This window comes from Vitis vinifera, chromosome 15 (genome assembly GCF_030704535.1).
Source record: "Vitis vinifera cultivar Pinot Noir 40024 chromosome 15, ASM3070453v1".
NCBI classification, from domain to species: domain Eukaryota; kingdom Viridiplantae; phylum Streptophyta; class Magnoliopsida; order Vitales; family Vitaceae; genus Vitis; species Vitis vinifera.
In genome coordinates this window covers 15,386,813-15,405,138 of record NC_081819.1, presented here as the reverse complement: position 1 = coordinate 15,405,138, position 18,326 = coordinate 15,386,813, and the positions used below count along the sequence as shown (strand labels likewise).

At 33.0% G+C, this 18,326-nt stretch overlaps 2 protein-coding genes across 2 annotated transcripts; both read right to left on the bottom strand.

Moving 5' to 3' along the window:
- Positions 1–217: 217 nt before the first annotated feature.
- On the bottom strand, positions 218–12,421 carry LOC100241128 (uncharacterized). Its single transcript, XM_002274524.4, has 12 exons — positions 12,054–12,421; positions 11,121–11,205; positions 10,621–10,672; positions 10,511–10,531; positions 10,366–10,419; positions 7,925–7,975; positions 5,598–5,660; positions 3,200–3,265; positions 2,896–2,934; positions 2,460–2,582; positions 2,271–2,363; positions 218–648 (listed from the first exon to the last, which is right to left on the bottom strand). The coding sequence occupies exons 1-12, from the start codon at positions 12,160–12,162 to the stop codon at positions 382–384; spliced, it is 1,023 nt and encodes a 340-aa protein (XP_002274560.1). The 5' UTR covers positions 12,163–12,421; the 3' UTR covers positions 218–381.
- Positions 12,422–17,209: 4,788 nt separating this feature from the next.
- On the bottom strand, positions 17,210–17,899 carry LOC100253023 (homeobox protein knotted-1-like 6). Its single transcript, XM_002271990.1, has one exon. The coding sequence runs from the start codon at positions 17,897–17,899 to the stop codon at positions 17,210–17,212; it is 690 nt and encodes a 229-aa protein (XP_002272026.1).
- Between the last annotated feature and the right edge of the window lie 427 nt (positions 17,900–18,326).

Sequence of the window (18,326 nt, the reverse complement as noted above, 5' to 3'; positions counted from 1 at the left end):
ACTGAATAAATTTAAAACTTGGGGAATACCTAGCATGAGATGATGAGTTCTGTTGCTATCGTGGCTATCTTTATAATGTTGTGGCTATTTTTATAGTTTGTAATATTTCAAGTACTCTAATTCTTGATTATATATACAGCCCAAATTAGAAACTTAGCTCCTAATTAATTTTCTTTGTTAAAATCCGGGATGTCTTATACGGCTTGTATAAGAAATCTTTTCATAAAACTAGTGACAGTTTTCATAATTTCATGTAATACATACAACTAATTCCCTCCAGTGTCACAAAGAGTTCTTTCCAGTTACACTAGTATTAACATCATGCTCACAGCAACTTTCACTACTGAATGACCAAAAACAAGACCTTAATTTACACCTAAGTTAGTCCACAGTGAGCAGAAGAGGCCTATTCTTAGTGAGCCCAACCATTTCCACGACAAAATTTCGGATTGATGAGGACCCTCTATGAGATGAAGAATCTATGATCACTGGCTGGGTTGATGCTTGATCCTCCAAGTAAGGTACCATGTATGTTTTCATGTCACTTCGCGAGATTGCCAGATGATTTCCTGGAACACTGATGAATTTAACCTTTCCAGCTTCATCCAATGTTTTCAGACCGATCCAGTCCTCAGTGTAGAGCTCAGTCTGCAGGGATCAGAAAATTGATGAAATTAGATGACGATATTGATTTGAATGGGAGGAAAACAGAAACCAACTTGCGATGTCATATAGAAGCTAGGACGATTTGAAGGTGCTTGAATTATGTTAGGTTTGTGAAAGAATGACTGCCATGCATATCAGTTTAATATAACATTCAAAACCCTACTGGAACCAGCTGTTATATTCCTCATCCAGAACCATTAAAAAAACAGTACAGATCTGGACTTAAAATGACCTATAAACAATCATACGATTCCAAGAGAAAGTCACAATTTTGGAGTCAAATAAGGAAAATGTTTTAATGATGGGCTCTCGTGGAAAGCTTATGACGTATGCCAAGGCCAAATGCTGATATGAGGCAATCATATTACAGCTTTAGACAATAAGTCAAATAAAACAAAGCCTAGTGCACTAAACCATTTCTCATTTGATGTATGCTCTCCATCGGATGTTTCTTAGCCTACTGGCCAAAATTTCAAAATTTTTTTGGAGTCAAATAAGGAAAATATTTTAATGATGGGCTCTCGTGGAAAGCTTATGACGTATGCCAAGGCCAAATGCTGATATGAGGCAATCATATTACAGCTTTGGACAATAAGTCAAATAAAACAATGCCTAGTGCACTAAACCATTTCTCATTTGATGTATGCTCTCCATCGGATGTTTCTTAGCCTACTGACCAAAATTTCAAAATTTGGTCATGTATACTGAACTTCCTGATTAATTTGGCCATGTTCACATTCAATGTAATGTAGAAATGAAATATATCAGATAATTTAGAGTTTTCAATCATATGCCTACTTCAGAGGTTTCAATAAGTCCAAAACCAAAGTCAAAAGTCCAAATTTCAATCTGAGGGTTGATCTGCTCAGGATTGCTAGTCCTGGAGAGACCTTGCACTGCAGACTCCTCAATTCTCTTTCTATACTGATGTAGATGCAAGCATGAATCGAGGGCTCGAGAACCCAGAAAATTTTCTTTATTATTGAGATCTTTTGCTAATCTACTGGGGAGAATTGGGCATCAAGGCAAAGATGCTAGCTCTTTTAGATGCAGGTCAAAGTCAGGTCTATTCAATCTTTTGGCTGGAGGGTGATTCTACTATAGTTATTTTAGGGGTGTCCAAAAAGGAAAGAGGATTTGGGGTTTCCACATGCTTTTCTAACAATATGGAGGATGATTTAGGCAAGCGTAAAGCCAAGTGAATGGTTTCTTTTATGCCTCCCTGGATAGTGTTCAGCAGTACTTGATTTTTTTATAACCTTGTTCATATTTAGTTTATATAGCATTTAAAATGGGTCCATACAATCATTTTTATGATTTCAAGGAAAGATATCATTCATATTCTTCATCATTATTCTTTCTTTCTTTTTGTTTTTTTGTTTTTGCAATAACATCACCACCTCGATAACCCTTTGTTTCTTTTTCTGTACGAGCACCTTGAAAATGTTTAAATAGAATAGTTTCTTGTTTTCCTGGTAACTTAAAAAAATTCATTGATATAAAAACAAGCTACACCCCACTTAAAGATCATAAGCAAACTGCTATGGACAAATCATCCTTTACCATATCAGGTAGAATAAGAATATGAAGTAAAAATAGATTACCTCATTTGCTGGAAAAACCGAAGAAAATGACCCATCTGGATAATACCCAAACCAGGCGGTTTCCTTGGGTATCAAAATTGTGTCATGCTCAAACTGATCACACAAAGAAAGAAAGAGAAACATTGATCAGCATGGCAACTGGGCTTGAAAGTAAAACTGAAGATAAAAAGCAAAATAAAACACACTCACCATGATCAACACCAAGTTCTGTAAGCTGGAAAACCGCTCCTTATAAGTGGAGTTTCTCTTATCAATGATTTCGTTATTAAGCTTTGGAAGAAACCTACACCCTTCTAGATAGCTGATAATGTCCTGTAATAAGAAAAGCCTGACTCTCATCTTCAACACTTAAAACTGAAACTTGACACAATCTATGTGGAGTTCATAAGGACGGGAGACATGTTAAAAGAACAAAAAGGAAAGTTAAGCAAATATGCTATTATGGCAGGTCAAAGCATTGAATATCAGTTAGCATTTCAATTCCCTTCATCTAATGATATGAATAGCTGTATAATCAAAGATTGCAAAGAAGCTAACTTCTAGTCCAGTATAACTTGACTATCATGGAGATTGGGAGACAATTTATCATCTAAAGCTTAAAGCGCAAATGGAATACTTTACTCACAGTTGGGATTTTAAGATAACCACTGGGAGCCAAGTGTTCCTGCAATTTTATCAGGTAAAGGTAATACAAATGGTATTAGTACTAACAGAAATAACATGAGAAGTAAGCTTGACAATCAGTTGAGAAAAGGCAGTGATTCTGCAAAGCCAATTTTTACTAACATCATTTTATTCATTTGCCTTTCATCCAGCAGATGATTATCATGTTAAATATAATTTCCCATCTCAAAAGATAAGGAAAAAGAGAGAGGGAGGGGGGGGGGGAGGGAGAGAGGGAGGGAGGGGAGGGAGAGAGAGAGAGAGACCTGAACATAGTCACTGTAGATCCCTGACTTGATTAAATTGTCCACGAGAATGCATATGAAACCAGACTGCAAAATTAATGCATAATAAAACAAACAGAAAAATTAATAAGGTATATTTAACTAGGAAAAGAAAACCAAACAAATTAATTGAATAAGTTAATCCCTTTCTCAGGATCATCCACTAACATCCACTTCTAGATTTTGCAGATAAAGTTGCATAATTAATAATATAATTGAATTTTGAATTTACTTGATACCAGTGTGATAATATAACCACAAAAAGTATAAGAAGATCTAGGAATTGAACCACAATATTTAGTCTACCCCTTAACCTACAAGGAATGTGAGATGCCTTACCCTAGAAAGGGTTCAAATCTACTCAAAACCAGGTGCAAAAGTATTGGACAACACTAAGATGAATAACTCAATTGTGAATATGTATGGTACCAACAGAGATTGATTTGGATTTAAAGAGATTAATTTGGATTTATAGTACAGCACATAAAGTAAGCAAAAGGTTACCTCTCAGACAGTCATCTCAGGTATCAGATGATATTTAGCATATTAAGGTAAGTCAAGTATAACACTATTCATGATATAGGACAACCCTAGGATGGTTGCCTACACTCAAGGGTAGGTGGGCTAGGGTTTTATTTTTAGGGTGTAAGGAGAGGAACAAGGAATAAATTTTATGGTAGAGAAAATTATAAGATAAAAAATAGAGAGAAAGAAGAAACAATGAAGAAAAGATGGAAAACCTTAGAGTCTCACTAAGGCCTTCTAGGAGTCTCACCTAGAAGAAAATCAATGGAGTCTCACCATTGAGGGTTGCAACCTTGCAATGAAAGAAAGTATAATATTATTCATCAAATTACCCTTTGATTTACATTGATTAGCCTATTTATAGGCTTCTCTAAGAAATCCAAAGTCTACTAGAACTCTAATAACCTATTATGATTCTAATTCTAATTATAACATCCAAAATCTACTAGGACTTTAATAACCTATCATGACTCAAATTCTAATTATATTATAACTCAATTAGCTAATCCTAATTAAACTCCAACAAATACCAATCTCAATTCAATCCTAATTAATATTAAACCTATTTAAAGTTTACTTAGGTCTTCACTTTCTTCCTTGAATAAACTTTAAAAGGCTTTCCCCCATCAATTCATCACGAACATTATTAGGAATTAACTAATAAATAACCCGTACATAGCATGACAATTTAAGATCTAGGCCAAAATTATTTTTTTTTAGAAAATAGCAAGTGGCAATCAAGATTTCAGATTGATTATTATCTTGGTATATCATCTAAGTTGATAAAACAAATAATTAATAGGACAAGCTTCGAATAATGAAGGAAATAATTAGCAGAATGTTGAATTAGCCATATCCACTATGAGGTTAGTTTGAAATTTGAGATCCAAATCTCATCCTGTAGCATAGAACAAACAAGGTAATGCGACTAGTAAGCTTCCTGAAATATCTCCAACAGTTTATAATAATAGTAGTAATAATCAATGTTTAGATATTTGTATCATTTTCCTGTATCACAATATATTTTCAAGGTCCAAGAAGCATTAGCAACACGAAGTTGTACCAGAGTGAGGGTTTACTCATGACATGATCATGACTGATATTAAAATCACATTAACAACTGGCCTATAGAACAAAGAGGAATATATGGGAAACCCTACCCAGATGCAATGATTCTATTAAGTCACGCAAAATAGCTTGGCTATGCGGAAAATAGTGAGACTAATTTCATCGAGTTTAAAGAGGTTAAACACAGTTACAAAAGAATTTACTGGTAGGATTATCACCTTGATTAGATCATGTTCCTTTGTACAGAAAAGGAAAATCATGTGATCCAAAATCCCTGCTGCTGACTCAGCACCATGCGTGCTGATGCCAGTCTTGTATTAGAGTCAACCCTAGCAACCTTATGCTATATGGTAATAAAAACTAAGTCTCTTGATTTTTTTCTCCTTGTGCAATAATAATTTAAAGCCCTCCAGGTACCTTTGGGTAACAAGTCATGTAGGCTAAGTTTCTGGGACCAAATGTAGGTTGGTACCATCCGCATTGCCTAAAGGGATTTTAGGATGTAAGCAGAGCCATTATCCAGATTGAGTTTTTGCAATCTGAAGTGATGGTTTTAAGATCCTTGTGAAGCTTTCTGATGATAGTACATAGTTTAGTTAGGTATTCTGTGACCACTCAACAGTCCAGAATAGTCCACCTCACCCAGGCTGCCAAAAGCATCTCTATGGATTCATGGTCGTTGCAAATTTCAAAACTTAGACCAGTGGAGTTTTGTGAAAACAAAGCACAAGTAAAGTATGTGCAACACATAAAGTGAACATAATGAAAAGGCTAAAGAAGAACTTACTCCACAAAGTGGAACGGAAGCTGTACCAGCATGAGGACCTCCAAGTGATATGAAATTCTTAACCTGTTTTTCAGATATAGAAAAGAGAAATTTAAATAACTTTTAACTTTTATCTGCAGACTCAGAGAAATAAGCATAGAGTAATAGAGAAAAGGTCAATAGAAGTAAAGAATAAATAGAGGTGAAGATATGTTAAAACTTGCAGTAAATATGCACAAACACATTCAGATCCCAGATTTTACTAATCTTTAAGAAAATGTTTCCATCAATACTCTCTCACACATTAAATCTCAAAATGATTATCAGCTCCTTCTTCAAGTTTCTAACTGTTCTCTTTCACCATCACGTTATTCCATGCTAACAGCATAATGTTATCTGCTTCAAAGCTAAGGTTAAGCTTAGGAGTGAACGTTGGTTTGAGTTGAGTTGGTCTATTGTGAATATTAGAACTGAACCAAACTAGGTCAGTTCTCAGATTTACAGGCCACAACAAAAACCAAACCATGAGAGCAGCTGGTTCGTATATTTTGGATTTTATATAAATTTATAATTTTCGACTGGTTTAAAGAATTTATTGTCATGTAGCTTTATTAAAAAGAATGGATTGTAATCACATCATAATTAGTAAAAGCTGCAAGAGTGGCTCAGAATGCTCCCCGGGGTGGAGGAAAGGGTGACTAGTCAAGGTTAAAACCATGGACAATGCTTATGCCAAGGAAAAGGCACATCATAGCAGCACACATGAGGACCCTTCGAAAAGCCTGCAGAGCATAAGGCAAGCTTTACAAAGACTATGGGTGCAATGCTATGGGCAAGCTAGCAGACTGGCACAATCGCATGGTTGGAAATGAACAAGGCAGTAGACTAGACATGGCAAAAGTGGGCAAAAGCAATGACTAATGAAGCAAAGCAACAAAGAGAATGCAAGCATTTAGGTAATGCAACAAAGGCATTGACTTGGGCCAAGCAAGGCAGGACATTAGCTTCAGTGGCATGGAAAACAAGGGCATTCATGTTACTGTAGGTGCAACATGGCTGGAGCAAGGCCAAGCCTCAACCAAAAGGGGACTGAGGGAGTTAGACTTCTAGTGTTAAGCCATATGGTTATATACTGCTACAATTTCTAATAGGTGTTGGCAGTACTTGATTGAGCAATTTGAAACTAGGGTAGTTGGGTTGTAAATGCCACCAAATACTTATCAAGGCATTGTCTGGAATGTTTGCAGCATCCACCTAACCATTCTTCCATAGGGATTGGAGGTTTGTGTTTAAGCAAACTAAGGGCAGGTTCCTTGTAATTGAGAGAATTATTAGGTTGGGCTGTTAGCCTATAAAATTTGGGTGTGTGCTTTGGAATTTTTCTAACTGTTTATTACAGGGATAGGTTTGCTGGTTTAGTGTCATGCATGAAGCAAATTTGTATAAGGATTTTGAACCTTGTGACACCTATCTAAGCCTATGCAAGTGCTAGGCCCAACCAACGGGAAAGGATGCAGAGGAAGCAGTATTGGGTTTCTTCTATAGAAGAGAGGTTCAGAAGTTTAAAATCCTTAGTTTCTGCTTGTTGTTTACTCTCTACAAATATATGCCTCGAATGCTGCTTTCTGACCCCATTGTAATGGTGATTTTCTAGTGTTCATTTGTTCAAAGCCACCATTGTTTTGATCTTGTTGGTGCCCAAGTTTTATGTATCCTCTACCTTTACCAAGAGAGAACTTTTTAATCCATTTGAAAATGTTGAAGTTTTCTCAGGCTAGATTCTATAGTTTTTCCATTCAAAATGAAGTGTTTTCCTTCCATCAAAAAAGTAATGGAGCACTCCCTTATTTTCTTGCTTATTCCAAATTTGCTATACCAGTCGTTTGTTCATCCAATTTAAATGTAGATCAAAGTCTAAGATTTCTTAACAAGTAACTAGCACTATTTTCTTCACTATAATACAATATGCCGCTCCCCCATATATAACTACAATACTAGTCTCATTGTACATAACTGTCTTAGACTATAAATTCAAAATGAATATACATTACCCTGAAAGAATTCAAAAGACAAGTATCTATTGCCTGAAAGGACCAACAAGTAGTTTGAAAAGGTTATTTGATCACCTCAATTTATAAGTGTGCTACACACTTAACAGCCATAGCAGGGAAAAGTTTATGCAACTCCCCTTGGGACATAATAAAGTTGCCAAGATTTTTCTTTTTCAAAGAGTATTTCCATAGATAATAACTTTATGAAACAGAAACAGTGTAAACAAGTAACTTAGCAGTATGATGAGTATTTAAAGAAGTAAAATAAAATACTATATGTGTCAACTTAGTTCTTACAGGAGGTCCTCCATCACAAAACTCAATAACTCCACGAGCTATCACGTTACCCTGTGAAACATGTGAATATTACAATTCATCAACATGCATACAATATTTCAATGAAACAGATGCCAAAACATCAGCAAAACTTATTAAAATAAAAACTAAAAAATGGAAAGGGGAAAAAGGATAGAATGAAAATCTATGAAAAAGTCAATGCATGAAAACTAAAATTTCTATAACTAATGAAGAGTGCTCTATCCCTGACCAAGCCAATCCTATGACCATCACAACCGCATCAAAAATGAAAAAACATTCAAGACTAAATATGACGGATCAAGCATTCAACAAGATTGCAAAGTATATAGAGCTGCTGTTAGTTTTTGTAATGACCGCATTCTTGTGAAAGTCCATGCATTCATCCAATAACACAAACAAGAATATGAGTGATGCATTAGGCCAAGACAACAAATCTTGAGAAAGTATGGCACTGCACAGCAACAACATGACAGAGAATACAAGATATTTCCATACATGACATGTAGTAATGCAGAGAAACCAAAAAATCATTTGAGCAAATCTAATATTCAGTCAGTTTCATATGGGATTTCTAGGGAGAGGCTTGTAGTTTAAGAACAAACACTTCTTGGGGAAAGTCTTTCTCTTTTTGGCAGGTGATTTTTGTGGAAAGTTATATTATGGATATCTCATAAACCTCTAGAAGAAAAGAGGCCCATGAGGAGAGTGTACTCTTAGTGAACAGGTATTGGAGAGACTGCAAAGTTTCAAAAATTTTGATCGTGATGCAATATTAGCACCAAGCTCTTCTTTACCCATCAATGCAGAGATGAACCACATTAACCCTGTGCTCTGTTTTTGATGCTTCTTAATTTCACCTTTGTTCTACATGTTGTAGCTTAACCTAAAATACATATTTCCAAAGCCTGATCCATCGGTCAAATAAAGTCTATCTTTAGCTGTTGTGCATTGTAGTGATGTTTTACTTCTTATGTTCTCTAGTAAAATCTATCCAACATCAATTCCAAGAAAAGGAAACAAAGGGATAGGGCCCTTATGTTCATAGAGACCACTGATTTAGTTTATCACTCTTAAGCTCATCAGGTTTAAATAAATCTGTTGATAGATTTATATGACTAGATGTTCACCCAGAAGCTGCAAACTAAAATGAATTGAAAGAAGGCTACCTTTTGTTTTACTTCTTATGCTCTCTAGTAAAATATATCCAACATCAATTCCAAGAAAAGGAAAAAAAGGGATAGGGCCCTTATGTTCACAGAGACCACTGATTTAGTTTATCACTCTTAAGCTCATCAGGTTTAAATAAATCTGTTGATAGATTTAGATGACTAGATGTTCACCCAGAAGCTGCAAACTAACATGAATTGAAAGAAGGCTACCTTTTCATCTGACAAAGCACTGCCAATATCTCTAAGAAAAAGAAGGAAATATAAAAGGTGATTAAATTCCAGTGGAAACAGGAAAAGAAGGAATCACTGACAACTAAAGCACATCTGCAAAAGAAAAAAAAGTAATGGAAAATGCTTTGGCAAGAACAGACATCAAGAGATTTAGAAAAAAAAGAAATTATAGAATAAGATTCTTTACTGCAAATCAGACACAAATCATAATTATGATTCCAGGAAAGTTCCAAGTTAACAAGAAGAAAAAGTCAACAAAATTTCTTTCCAAAGTTCCAATTTATAATTTTATAAAACTATAAATGTAACTTGAATTTAAGACATTTAAGTTCTCCATGCAGTACACCACCTGCATATATGCGATGAACTCACAAATCCAAACCTCCAGACATTTTGTCAAAGGAAACAAGTTCAGTTGATGTTACTGAAAAAATCAATCAGAAAAGCACAATCTTAACTATCCCACAAAAGCAGAATAAGATGCCTACTATTTCCCTGTACTCCAGAAAGCTAAAGAATAAACTATTAGTTCAGCTTCTGAAACCCAAATTGTATAATTTATTTTTCGCTTCTGTTCATCTTGTCTTGTTTTCTGGTTTCCTTATTCTCTTCCTCTGCTCTTCACTCTAGATTTCCATCTTTTAACTAGGCACATGTTGACGGAAGCCTGATAATCTTACCAAAATATATACATGTCCCTGATTTTCAATATTATCATTTTGGTTGCCCTTATAAACAGGATGCATTCAGAAAATTTTGGGAGTTTCAACAAAATTCAAACACAATGGAATGCACAAGACCATAAACAATTCCATTAAACTATTTTTCTATAAAATACTTTCATTTCCCCAAGAAAACAATTTAGCTACTTCCAACACATATGCCACATTCAATAATTCCCACAAGAAATGAGCAAATAATACTGGGCATAGAGCAAGTACCATCTAAATGGAAAACAATGAAATAACAAGTGTGGTGGAAAATGTATTTATAAAAGGTTGCAACCCTTTGTTAAATCACCTGAGAAAGTCCAACTATGTTGTAACCCTCACTAAGCTCAGTCATTTCCTTCACCTGTAAGTTGAAAAGAGAACTTGTTGAGAAACAAGTTTGACCTTAAATTCCAGGCCAATCAACTTAACACATTACCAGACAGCCTTATCACCTTCTCACAAACAATTGCAGTCTGCAAAAACACAAGGTATATCAAATTATGAAATTCAAGACATCGTTAGTATCAAGCACTCACTGTATTAACAGTACTGCAAGTTTCACCTGTTCCAGAAGGGGCAGAACCCAGGAATCCCATGTTCCATCTCCAATTTCTCTACAGGTAATGAAATAATCAAATGATTAAATTCAGAATTAAGTAGAGGTCCAGCTTGATTTGACATCAGACACTAGCCCCCAAATTACACATAAAAGGCAATTTGCAAGAAATTCCCATGTCAAAATCTAAAACATATAGAAAGAATATCAAAGAAAAACAAAAGATATATATATCAATTTTTCATACTGTTAATGAATCAAAACAGAAGCATACTAATGAATAATGGGCTACATATTAGCAATCATTTGTTGTCAAATTTTTATATGCCTTGTGTTTAAAAGGTATATAACCGCCCTCTTCTTGAGGGGGTGGAAGTTATTGAGTCTTCAAGTCTCACTAGCAGCTTCCCAGATGGGATCAGTGCCTAGCCCATGGGCTAGCTCAGGGTTCGGTCAGATAATATTTAGTCCTTTTAACTACAGATACAAGAAAACTTAAAGCATACATGCAATATCCTTGAGAGCTGGACCAGTTGCCAAGAAGTTCAGTGAAGTGTGTGATGCCTCGGTTACTGCATTTATCCCCAATTCCTGCGACAATATATAAAAGTCAATACTATCCAACAAAATTGGTAGTTACATTAACATCTGACTCAAATTCCTTTTCTTATTATCCCTCAAATGCAAGTATTTTTAAAGAACTAATTAACCAGAAGCTTCACAAATGTTATTGGATGTCAGGTTTAGGAGACTGAATTATTATAACTGAGGATTCTAATCAAGACTAGGCATATACTGGACTGCCCAATGCTCGCTTATAAGGATGAAAATGACTTTGTTTATGTGACAGTTCTCATGTCTTGTGAATCTAATTAAAGACATATTTCTATTCACCGTGCCCAAATTGCAGCTTTTTGGAAGGCTTTGCAGCTTCCACCAAAGCTTCTTCCTGAGGTAAAAAATCAGTCTATGTATAAAGAGTTATCTTCATAAATCTAAACAATTTCCCTAAGCTTCACTCTATAACATCCAGAGAGATTAGATGGAACATCAACAGACCGAAACAGACCTTTTGATTACTGAGTAAAGCACAGGAAAATAAGAGAAAATAAATGTTTGAAACTTTGATTTATCACTACTTGAGAATGGAAACAACAAAAACCTCCTCCCCACCATGTCCAGCACAACCCGTTGATTAAGTAGGGTTGACTTCTCATCGTTTAGACACCAAAGCAACACAGAACATAAAATTCAAAGCTTTATTTTCCATTTTTTCCCCAATTTTCCCAGCAAACAAACACGCTAAAAATCAATAGCCACATGAAAAACAGATAACCCACTTCAAAAAAACAACACCACTAATAAAATAGCAAGTTGGGCATGAACAAAATTCAAAATAAAGTGACGAACAAATTACAGAAAAAGCAGACAAAGATTACCATGCAGAACTATGAAAGGAATGGAGTGGGCAATTGGGGTGAGAGCAAACACAGTGACCAAGATGATGAAGAAGAATGCTGATGGTGGTGCTGGCGGCTCAGTAGCCATTGATGTAGCAGGAGAAATCAATTGATGGGGTGCCTTTAGATTGTTGTCAGTATTGTAATCTTGCTGAAATATTGGGTTTTGATTCCTGGAATTCTAGGAATTTGGGTTCTTCACAAATGGGAAAATGGAGAGAAAGAAAAGAGAATATAGGATAGAGAGAAGAGGGAGATGTACGGTGAAGACAAGCCAACCACCATTCCAAGGATAGGGTAGTTTCCTCTTTTTGTTCTTTTACAGCCGACAACTCAACCTTCCAATAAATTCAACAGAAAAGAGTTTCCCAGTGGTTTTGATTCATCCTGTTTTCAAGGTTAGGAAATTTCTCATCTTTCATACAAAATTATTTCCATCTTTTTAAATCTGTTGAATCCACATTTCAAATTATTTTATCACCAATTTATTTTCATTAAATTACAGAAATAATTGAAGAAAAAATTGTAATTTTAGAAAGTACATCAAACCCAACCTCTCTCCATAAAATATAAATTAATGAAAATAAAATGATTATAACTTCTTTTTTTCATAATTTTTCTCTTTGGAAAATAAAAGAAAACAGTTTTCATTCCTACTTTTGTTTTTTTTTATTTTTATGAAAATACTTTTGTTTAAGAAAATTGATTTTGTGGGTCCAACTTAAATAATATACAATTTTTTTTTTTTGTTATGGGTCTAATAAATTTTTTAAATAATGTTATTTGTTTTTTTATTTTCATCTTTTTGGCAAATACTTGCTCTCTTTCCAAAGAAAACTTTGAAAATAATAATTTTATATTTCATCCCTTTTAAATTATCTTTTTTATATAATAGACACGGATTTGATGTGTCTAAATCTGCCTTCAATTTTTTATTTTTTTTAAAGTAAAAAAAAATAATTAAACAAATCCCTTTTAGAACTTGTTTCATAATAATTTTAGGAAACGTTTTTAGTCTAAAAAATACTTTTTTAAAAAAAATAAAAATAAGGCCTTGTTTAGTAACGGTTTTCCAAAGCAGATCTAAAAAATAATTTTTCAAAACGGTTTTTAAAAATTATTCTTTAATATTTTGTAAAACAAAAGTTTATTTGAAAGCCTAAAATATTTTTAATATATTTTTAGTATTTTGAAATATGTTTGAAAAGTACTTTCTAGATCTAGTGTTTTATTTTTAATCATTATAGTACTTGTATAATCATTTTCTAAAACACCTTCAAAAAACAAATGAAAACAACAAAAAAAAAATATCTAAAAATATTATATTTTCTATTCTTAAAAACAAAAAATAAAAAACAATTTATAGTTATCAAACTTATTTTCTTTTTTTTTTTGTTTTGAATAACAAAAAACTGTTCTCAAAAACGGTTGCTAAGGAGGCTCTAGGTGTTTGACAAATTTTAGAAAACACCTTTTTAAAATCTAAAAAATTACTTATAATATTAAAATATCACTTATAGTGTTTTTTTTAGAAACACTTGATAGATAATTTTTCTAAAAACACTTTCAAAGAAAACACATCTACTAAAAATACTTTGAGTAGAAACGCTATCAAACACACTCTTAATCTCTCAAAACAAAAATTCATTATTTTTTATTTATATATCTTGAAAAGAAAATTTATATTAGGTAAAAACACAAATACACGAATAAATATAACATCATTTTCCCATATTTATAATATAAAATAATGATTTGACAATTGCTAATAATGAAAAAAAAAATACTAACAAAATGAATGAAATAATACTTTTCAAAAAATGATTTCCACTAAGTATATGAATAATCTTTGAATTAAATAAATAAATTTGCAAATGGGGTGGTTTAGTATGATATAATATGTCTATTATAACGACTTGCACCTAACAGTATAAAAATTGTTCGGACCTAAAGGAGCCCACACAGTTTTAGAACGTCTCTACATGATTATATATTTTATATCCATTTCTATATATAAAATTAATGTTGAAAGAAATTAAAAAAAAAAACAATTTTATAATGTAAATAATTTGGATTTTATAGACCATTTTAAATTATTTATAATATGAAAATGAGATGGTCAAATTCACCCATCACTTATTTCCATGTTTTTAACCAATATATATAGAAATATTCGAATATACTCTTTCTTATTCTTATGGTATCCACATCTCTTATTTTGTCTTAGCGTTAGATGTCTATTTTCTAGTAAATGCTCAAATATACTGGCCAAGCCACTTGGTCCCCTTTTAGAACATCTACACTAACTAGTCAAAAGCCCTTTCAATGATGTAAATCATTAAGATTGTGACCTTATCCTAGACAAATTTGAACTTTTAGTATTAGATTATATATTCTTATTTAGAGCAAATGTGGGAATGATTTTGAAATCGTTAAAAATGTTTCTTAATATTTGGAAATGTTTTTAATATAAATTAAGAGGTTGTTTGGATACATTTCTTGTTTTCTGTTTTTCAAAATAAAAAATAATAGTAACTTTTATATAAAATGTAAGATTGCTCTAAGACTTATCTAAAAGAGATAGTGTGGACCCTCTATTTCAGTTCATGTGTTTTCCACTCGATGGCAAGTTCGATTTTATTTGAAAATGATTTTATCCATTAAGAAAATGACTTAGAGTCACTAATTATTTTTATTTTATTTTTAAAGGAGAAACAAAATAAGAAAGGAAACCTTAAGTGCAACTCCTTATTTTTGGAAAATGTGGTCTATGAAAAATCAGATTGAGTTCGGGGGTCAGGTTACTTATCAAGAAGGTACGGTAAAGACCGTAGCACCCCTTTAAGTCCTTAAAAGTGGGTTTCTACTAATAAAATGAAGCAAGTGTGGCAATTGATAAAGAAATCAATGGATACCAAATAAATCATCAAATAATAAAACCAATCATGTATAAAAACAAACAAAGTGGGAGTGAGAGCGTACCTTGACAGCAAGTAATAGTGCGCTATTATAGGAACAGGGTTAGCTCAAACGCAAGATCATCACATACATATCAAAGAGTCAGTCAAAGATTAATTAATATTCATTAAACATAGCAAATGACAATCAGAAGGGATCATATGTAGGGCCCCCACCTAAGCCCAATTTATCTTGCATAAATTGGTTTCACAAATTTTATTATTTTGGCATTATGAAAAATTCATTCTTACTTATGAAAAATAAAAAGAAACAGAAGATTGTTTGAAAACTAAAGTGGAATTAAAACTGTTCGAGAGAAAACTGAATTTTTGAAATTTATTTGGAAATTGGAGTCTCGAAAATTATTTGAAAATTGGAGTCTTAGGAATTAAATTTAAGAATTGGATTTTTGGAAATTAAATTTGAAAGAAATTAGAATTTTTTTTTAAAAATTATTTGAGAATTAGAGTTTTGAAAATTAAATTAAAGAATTGGAATTTTGGAAATTAAATTTGAGAGAAATTAGAATTTTGAAAATCATTTGAGAATTGGAATATTGAAAATTAAATTATAAAAATTGGAATCTTGGAAATTATTTGAAGGTGGGATTTTTAAAAATAAATAAACAAAATGATAATAATAATAAATATAATAACAATAACGATAATAAATAAATAAATATGGTAATTAGAATTTTGTAAAATTGGGAATTAAATTTGAAATTTTGGAGGATTATTTAGAGATGGAATTTTAAATAAGTGAATAAGTGAATAAATAAATAAATGGAATAATAATAATATAAAAAATAATAATGATTGGATAAATAATTGCGAAAATTGGAATTTTGGAACTTGGAAATTGAACTTAGAGATTGGAAATTTGAAGAATTATTTAGAGATTGAATTTTAAATAAATGAGTAAGTAAATAAATAAATGAATGGAATAATAATAATGATTAAATAAATAAATGTGAAAATTGGAATTTTGGAAAATCAAATTTTGAAAATTGGAAACTCGAAAAAAATATTTTGAGGATGGAATATTGGAAAATTAAATTTCGAAAACTGGAAACCCGAAAAATTATTTTAAATATGGAATGTCGGAAAATTAAATTTTGAAAACCGGAAACCCGAAAAATTATTTTAAGGATGGAAAACCGAAAAATTATTTTAAGGATGGAATGCTGGAAAATTAAATTTCAAAAACCGGAAACCCGAAAAATTATTTTAAGGATGGAATGCTGGAAAATTAAATTTCAAAAACCAGAAACCCGAAAAATTATTTTAAGGATGGAATGTCAGAAAATTAAATTTCAAAAACTGGAAACCCGAAAATAATAATGATTGGATAAATAATTATGAAAATGGGAATTTTGGAATTTGGAAATTAAATTTGGAAATCGGAATTTTAAAAATATTATTTAAGGATGGAATTTTGAAAATAAATGAATAAATAGAATAAAAATAATAATGATTAAATAAATAATTATGAAAATTCGAATTTTGGAAATTGGAAATTAAGTTTGGAAATCAGAATTTTGAAGAATTGATTTGAAAGGAAATGGGGTTTCGAAAATTTATTTGAAGGTGACGTTTTAAAAAAAAAAAAAAAATTTGGAATTGTAGAATTTTTGGAAAATTAAATTTAAAATTTTGAATCTTGGAAAATTAAAGTTAAAATTAGAACCTTAGAAAATTATTTTGAAGATTGAACTTTGAAGAATTAAATTTAGGGAATTGAATTTCGAGAATTAGAGTTTGGTGAACTAACTTTAGAATCGGGTTTTAGAAGATTTTTTCGAAAATGGTAATAATAATAATTTTTTGTTTTAGAAAAAATACATGAATAAGTAAATAAATTTAGAACTTTAAAATTTTAGGGGATTTTTAAAGGATCGTTTGAGAATATATAAAAACAAAAGAAAAAGAGAATAAATAAAATAAACGAAGAAATGAAACTTTTAACGTGGAGAGTTTGAAAAAAAATGAAAAGAGTTTAAAGTGCATCGTTTCTTCACGCATTCAAAGTGGCAACAAACCCATTTTTTTCTTTTATCAACCAGTTCCATGCACTGCTGGAGCCCATTTTCCATACCCCTTATCCACTACCACCTTTCAACCATTAAAAGTCTCATAACTGCAGCCACGCGTGGAACATCAAACCCATTTTTTTTTTATTTAGTTCAGACACCTCTTCTTGCTTAGTATTTCATTTGTGAAGGCCACACTCCTTGTACTCCTCCATGTCTTCAACTTCCCACCCTCTACTTCCTCTAAGCCTTCCTCTAATGACCTAGCTACTTCGTCGGAAACGTAGCTTCGGGAAGCACCATTGCAGAGAGTATTGAGCTGCGTCTCTATGTTGTTCAGAAACGCGGTGGCTTCATCGAAAGGCCTGGCGAGATCCGATTTATATTTCATTAGTACATTGCAGTAGGTTTCCATGAACTCATCCAGCTCGGGATCCGCACCCAAGCAAGTGGAAACGGTGTTTCTTCTACAAAGCTCGCTTCCTCTCCTGATTTCTTCCAACAGATACGCCACCTCCGGTGGCGCTCCGACCTTCTGGCACTCGATGTAAGCATGGAGAAGTTTAGGATAGAGAGGATGAGTAGCGATTTGGGTTCGAATAGCACTGGAAACCTCATCTCCAGAACCTCCTCCTTGAATTTGAGCCACCATGGAAGTTGCATCAGAGACCGCCACAGACGACGCCGACAACAGCTGGTCGAATCCAAAGATCGGAAATGGCGCAGGAGAATTAAAATTCGGGTAATGAGATGGAGAAATCAGATTTTTCGGCGGAAATGGAGGCGGGTGATGGTAATCGGAGGAGGAGGGAGAGTAAAGACCGTACAGTTGGTCCATATGAGTAGAAGATCAGGTGTGGAGGAGACTACTAAAAATAGTGAAAGGTGTCCATTCTTCGTAATTCATACTTGATCCTAGTCACTGCGAAAATGGAAATGAGAGAGAATGGGTTTGATGAATGGGGTGAGAGTGGGGATGGTTACGGTGAATATACAAGTCAAGATGGGTATGGTTATTTAGTTTGGTGGGTATGGAAGACACAGATAGACAAAGGTAATAAATATGAAGGACATGGGTGCCATGAGTGAAATGGGTAGTGAGACAAATGGGTGTGAGAGACGACCATGCATGTAGGAGATCAAAAACATAATAGGGAGCCAAAACAAAGTAATATTCATAAACAAGCAGATTCAACCATGACAACTTAGAAACTCTTGATGGACAAAGTGAACAAATGAACCATGCTCATCGGCCAACAGAAAAT

Bases quoted from the DNA above. Each gene is read 5' to 3' on its own strand.
- LOC100241128 (XM_002274524.4), bottom strand. From the start codon at position 12,162: ATGGCTACTGAGCCGCCAGCACCACCATCAGCATTCTTCTTCATCATC. The intron at 10,673-11,120 runs GTATGCTTTAAG...CATTACCTGTAG, and splicing joins AGCTCTCAAGGATATTGCAT to AGAAATTGGAGATGGAACAT. The intron at 7,976-10,365 runs GTGATTTAACAA...CATGTTTCACAG, and splicing joins ACATAGTTGGACTTTCTCAG to GGTAACGTGATAGCTCGTGG.
- LOC100253023 (XM_002271990.1), bottom strand. From the start codon at position 17,899: ATGGACCAACTGTACGGTCTTTACTCTCCCTCCTCCTCCGATTACCAT.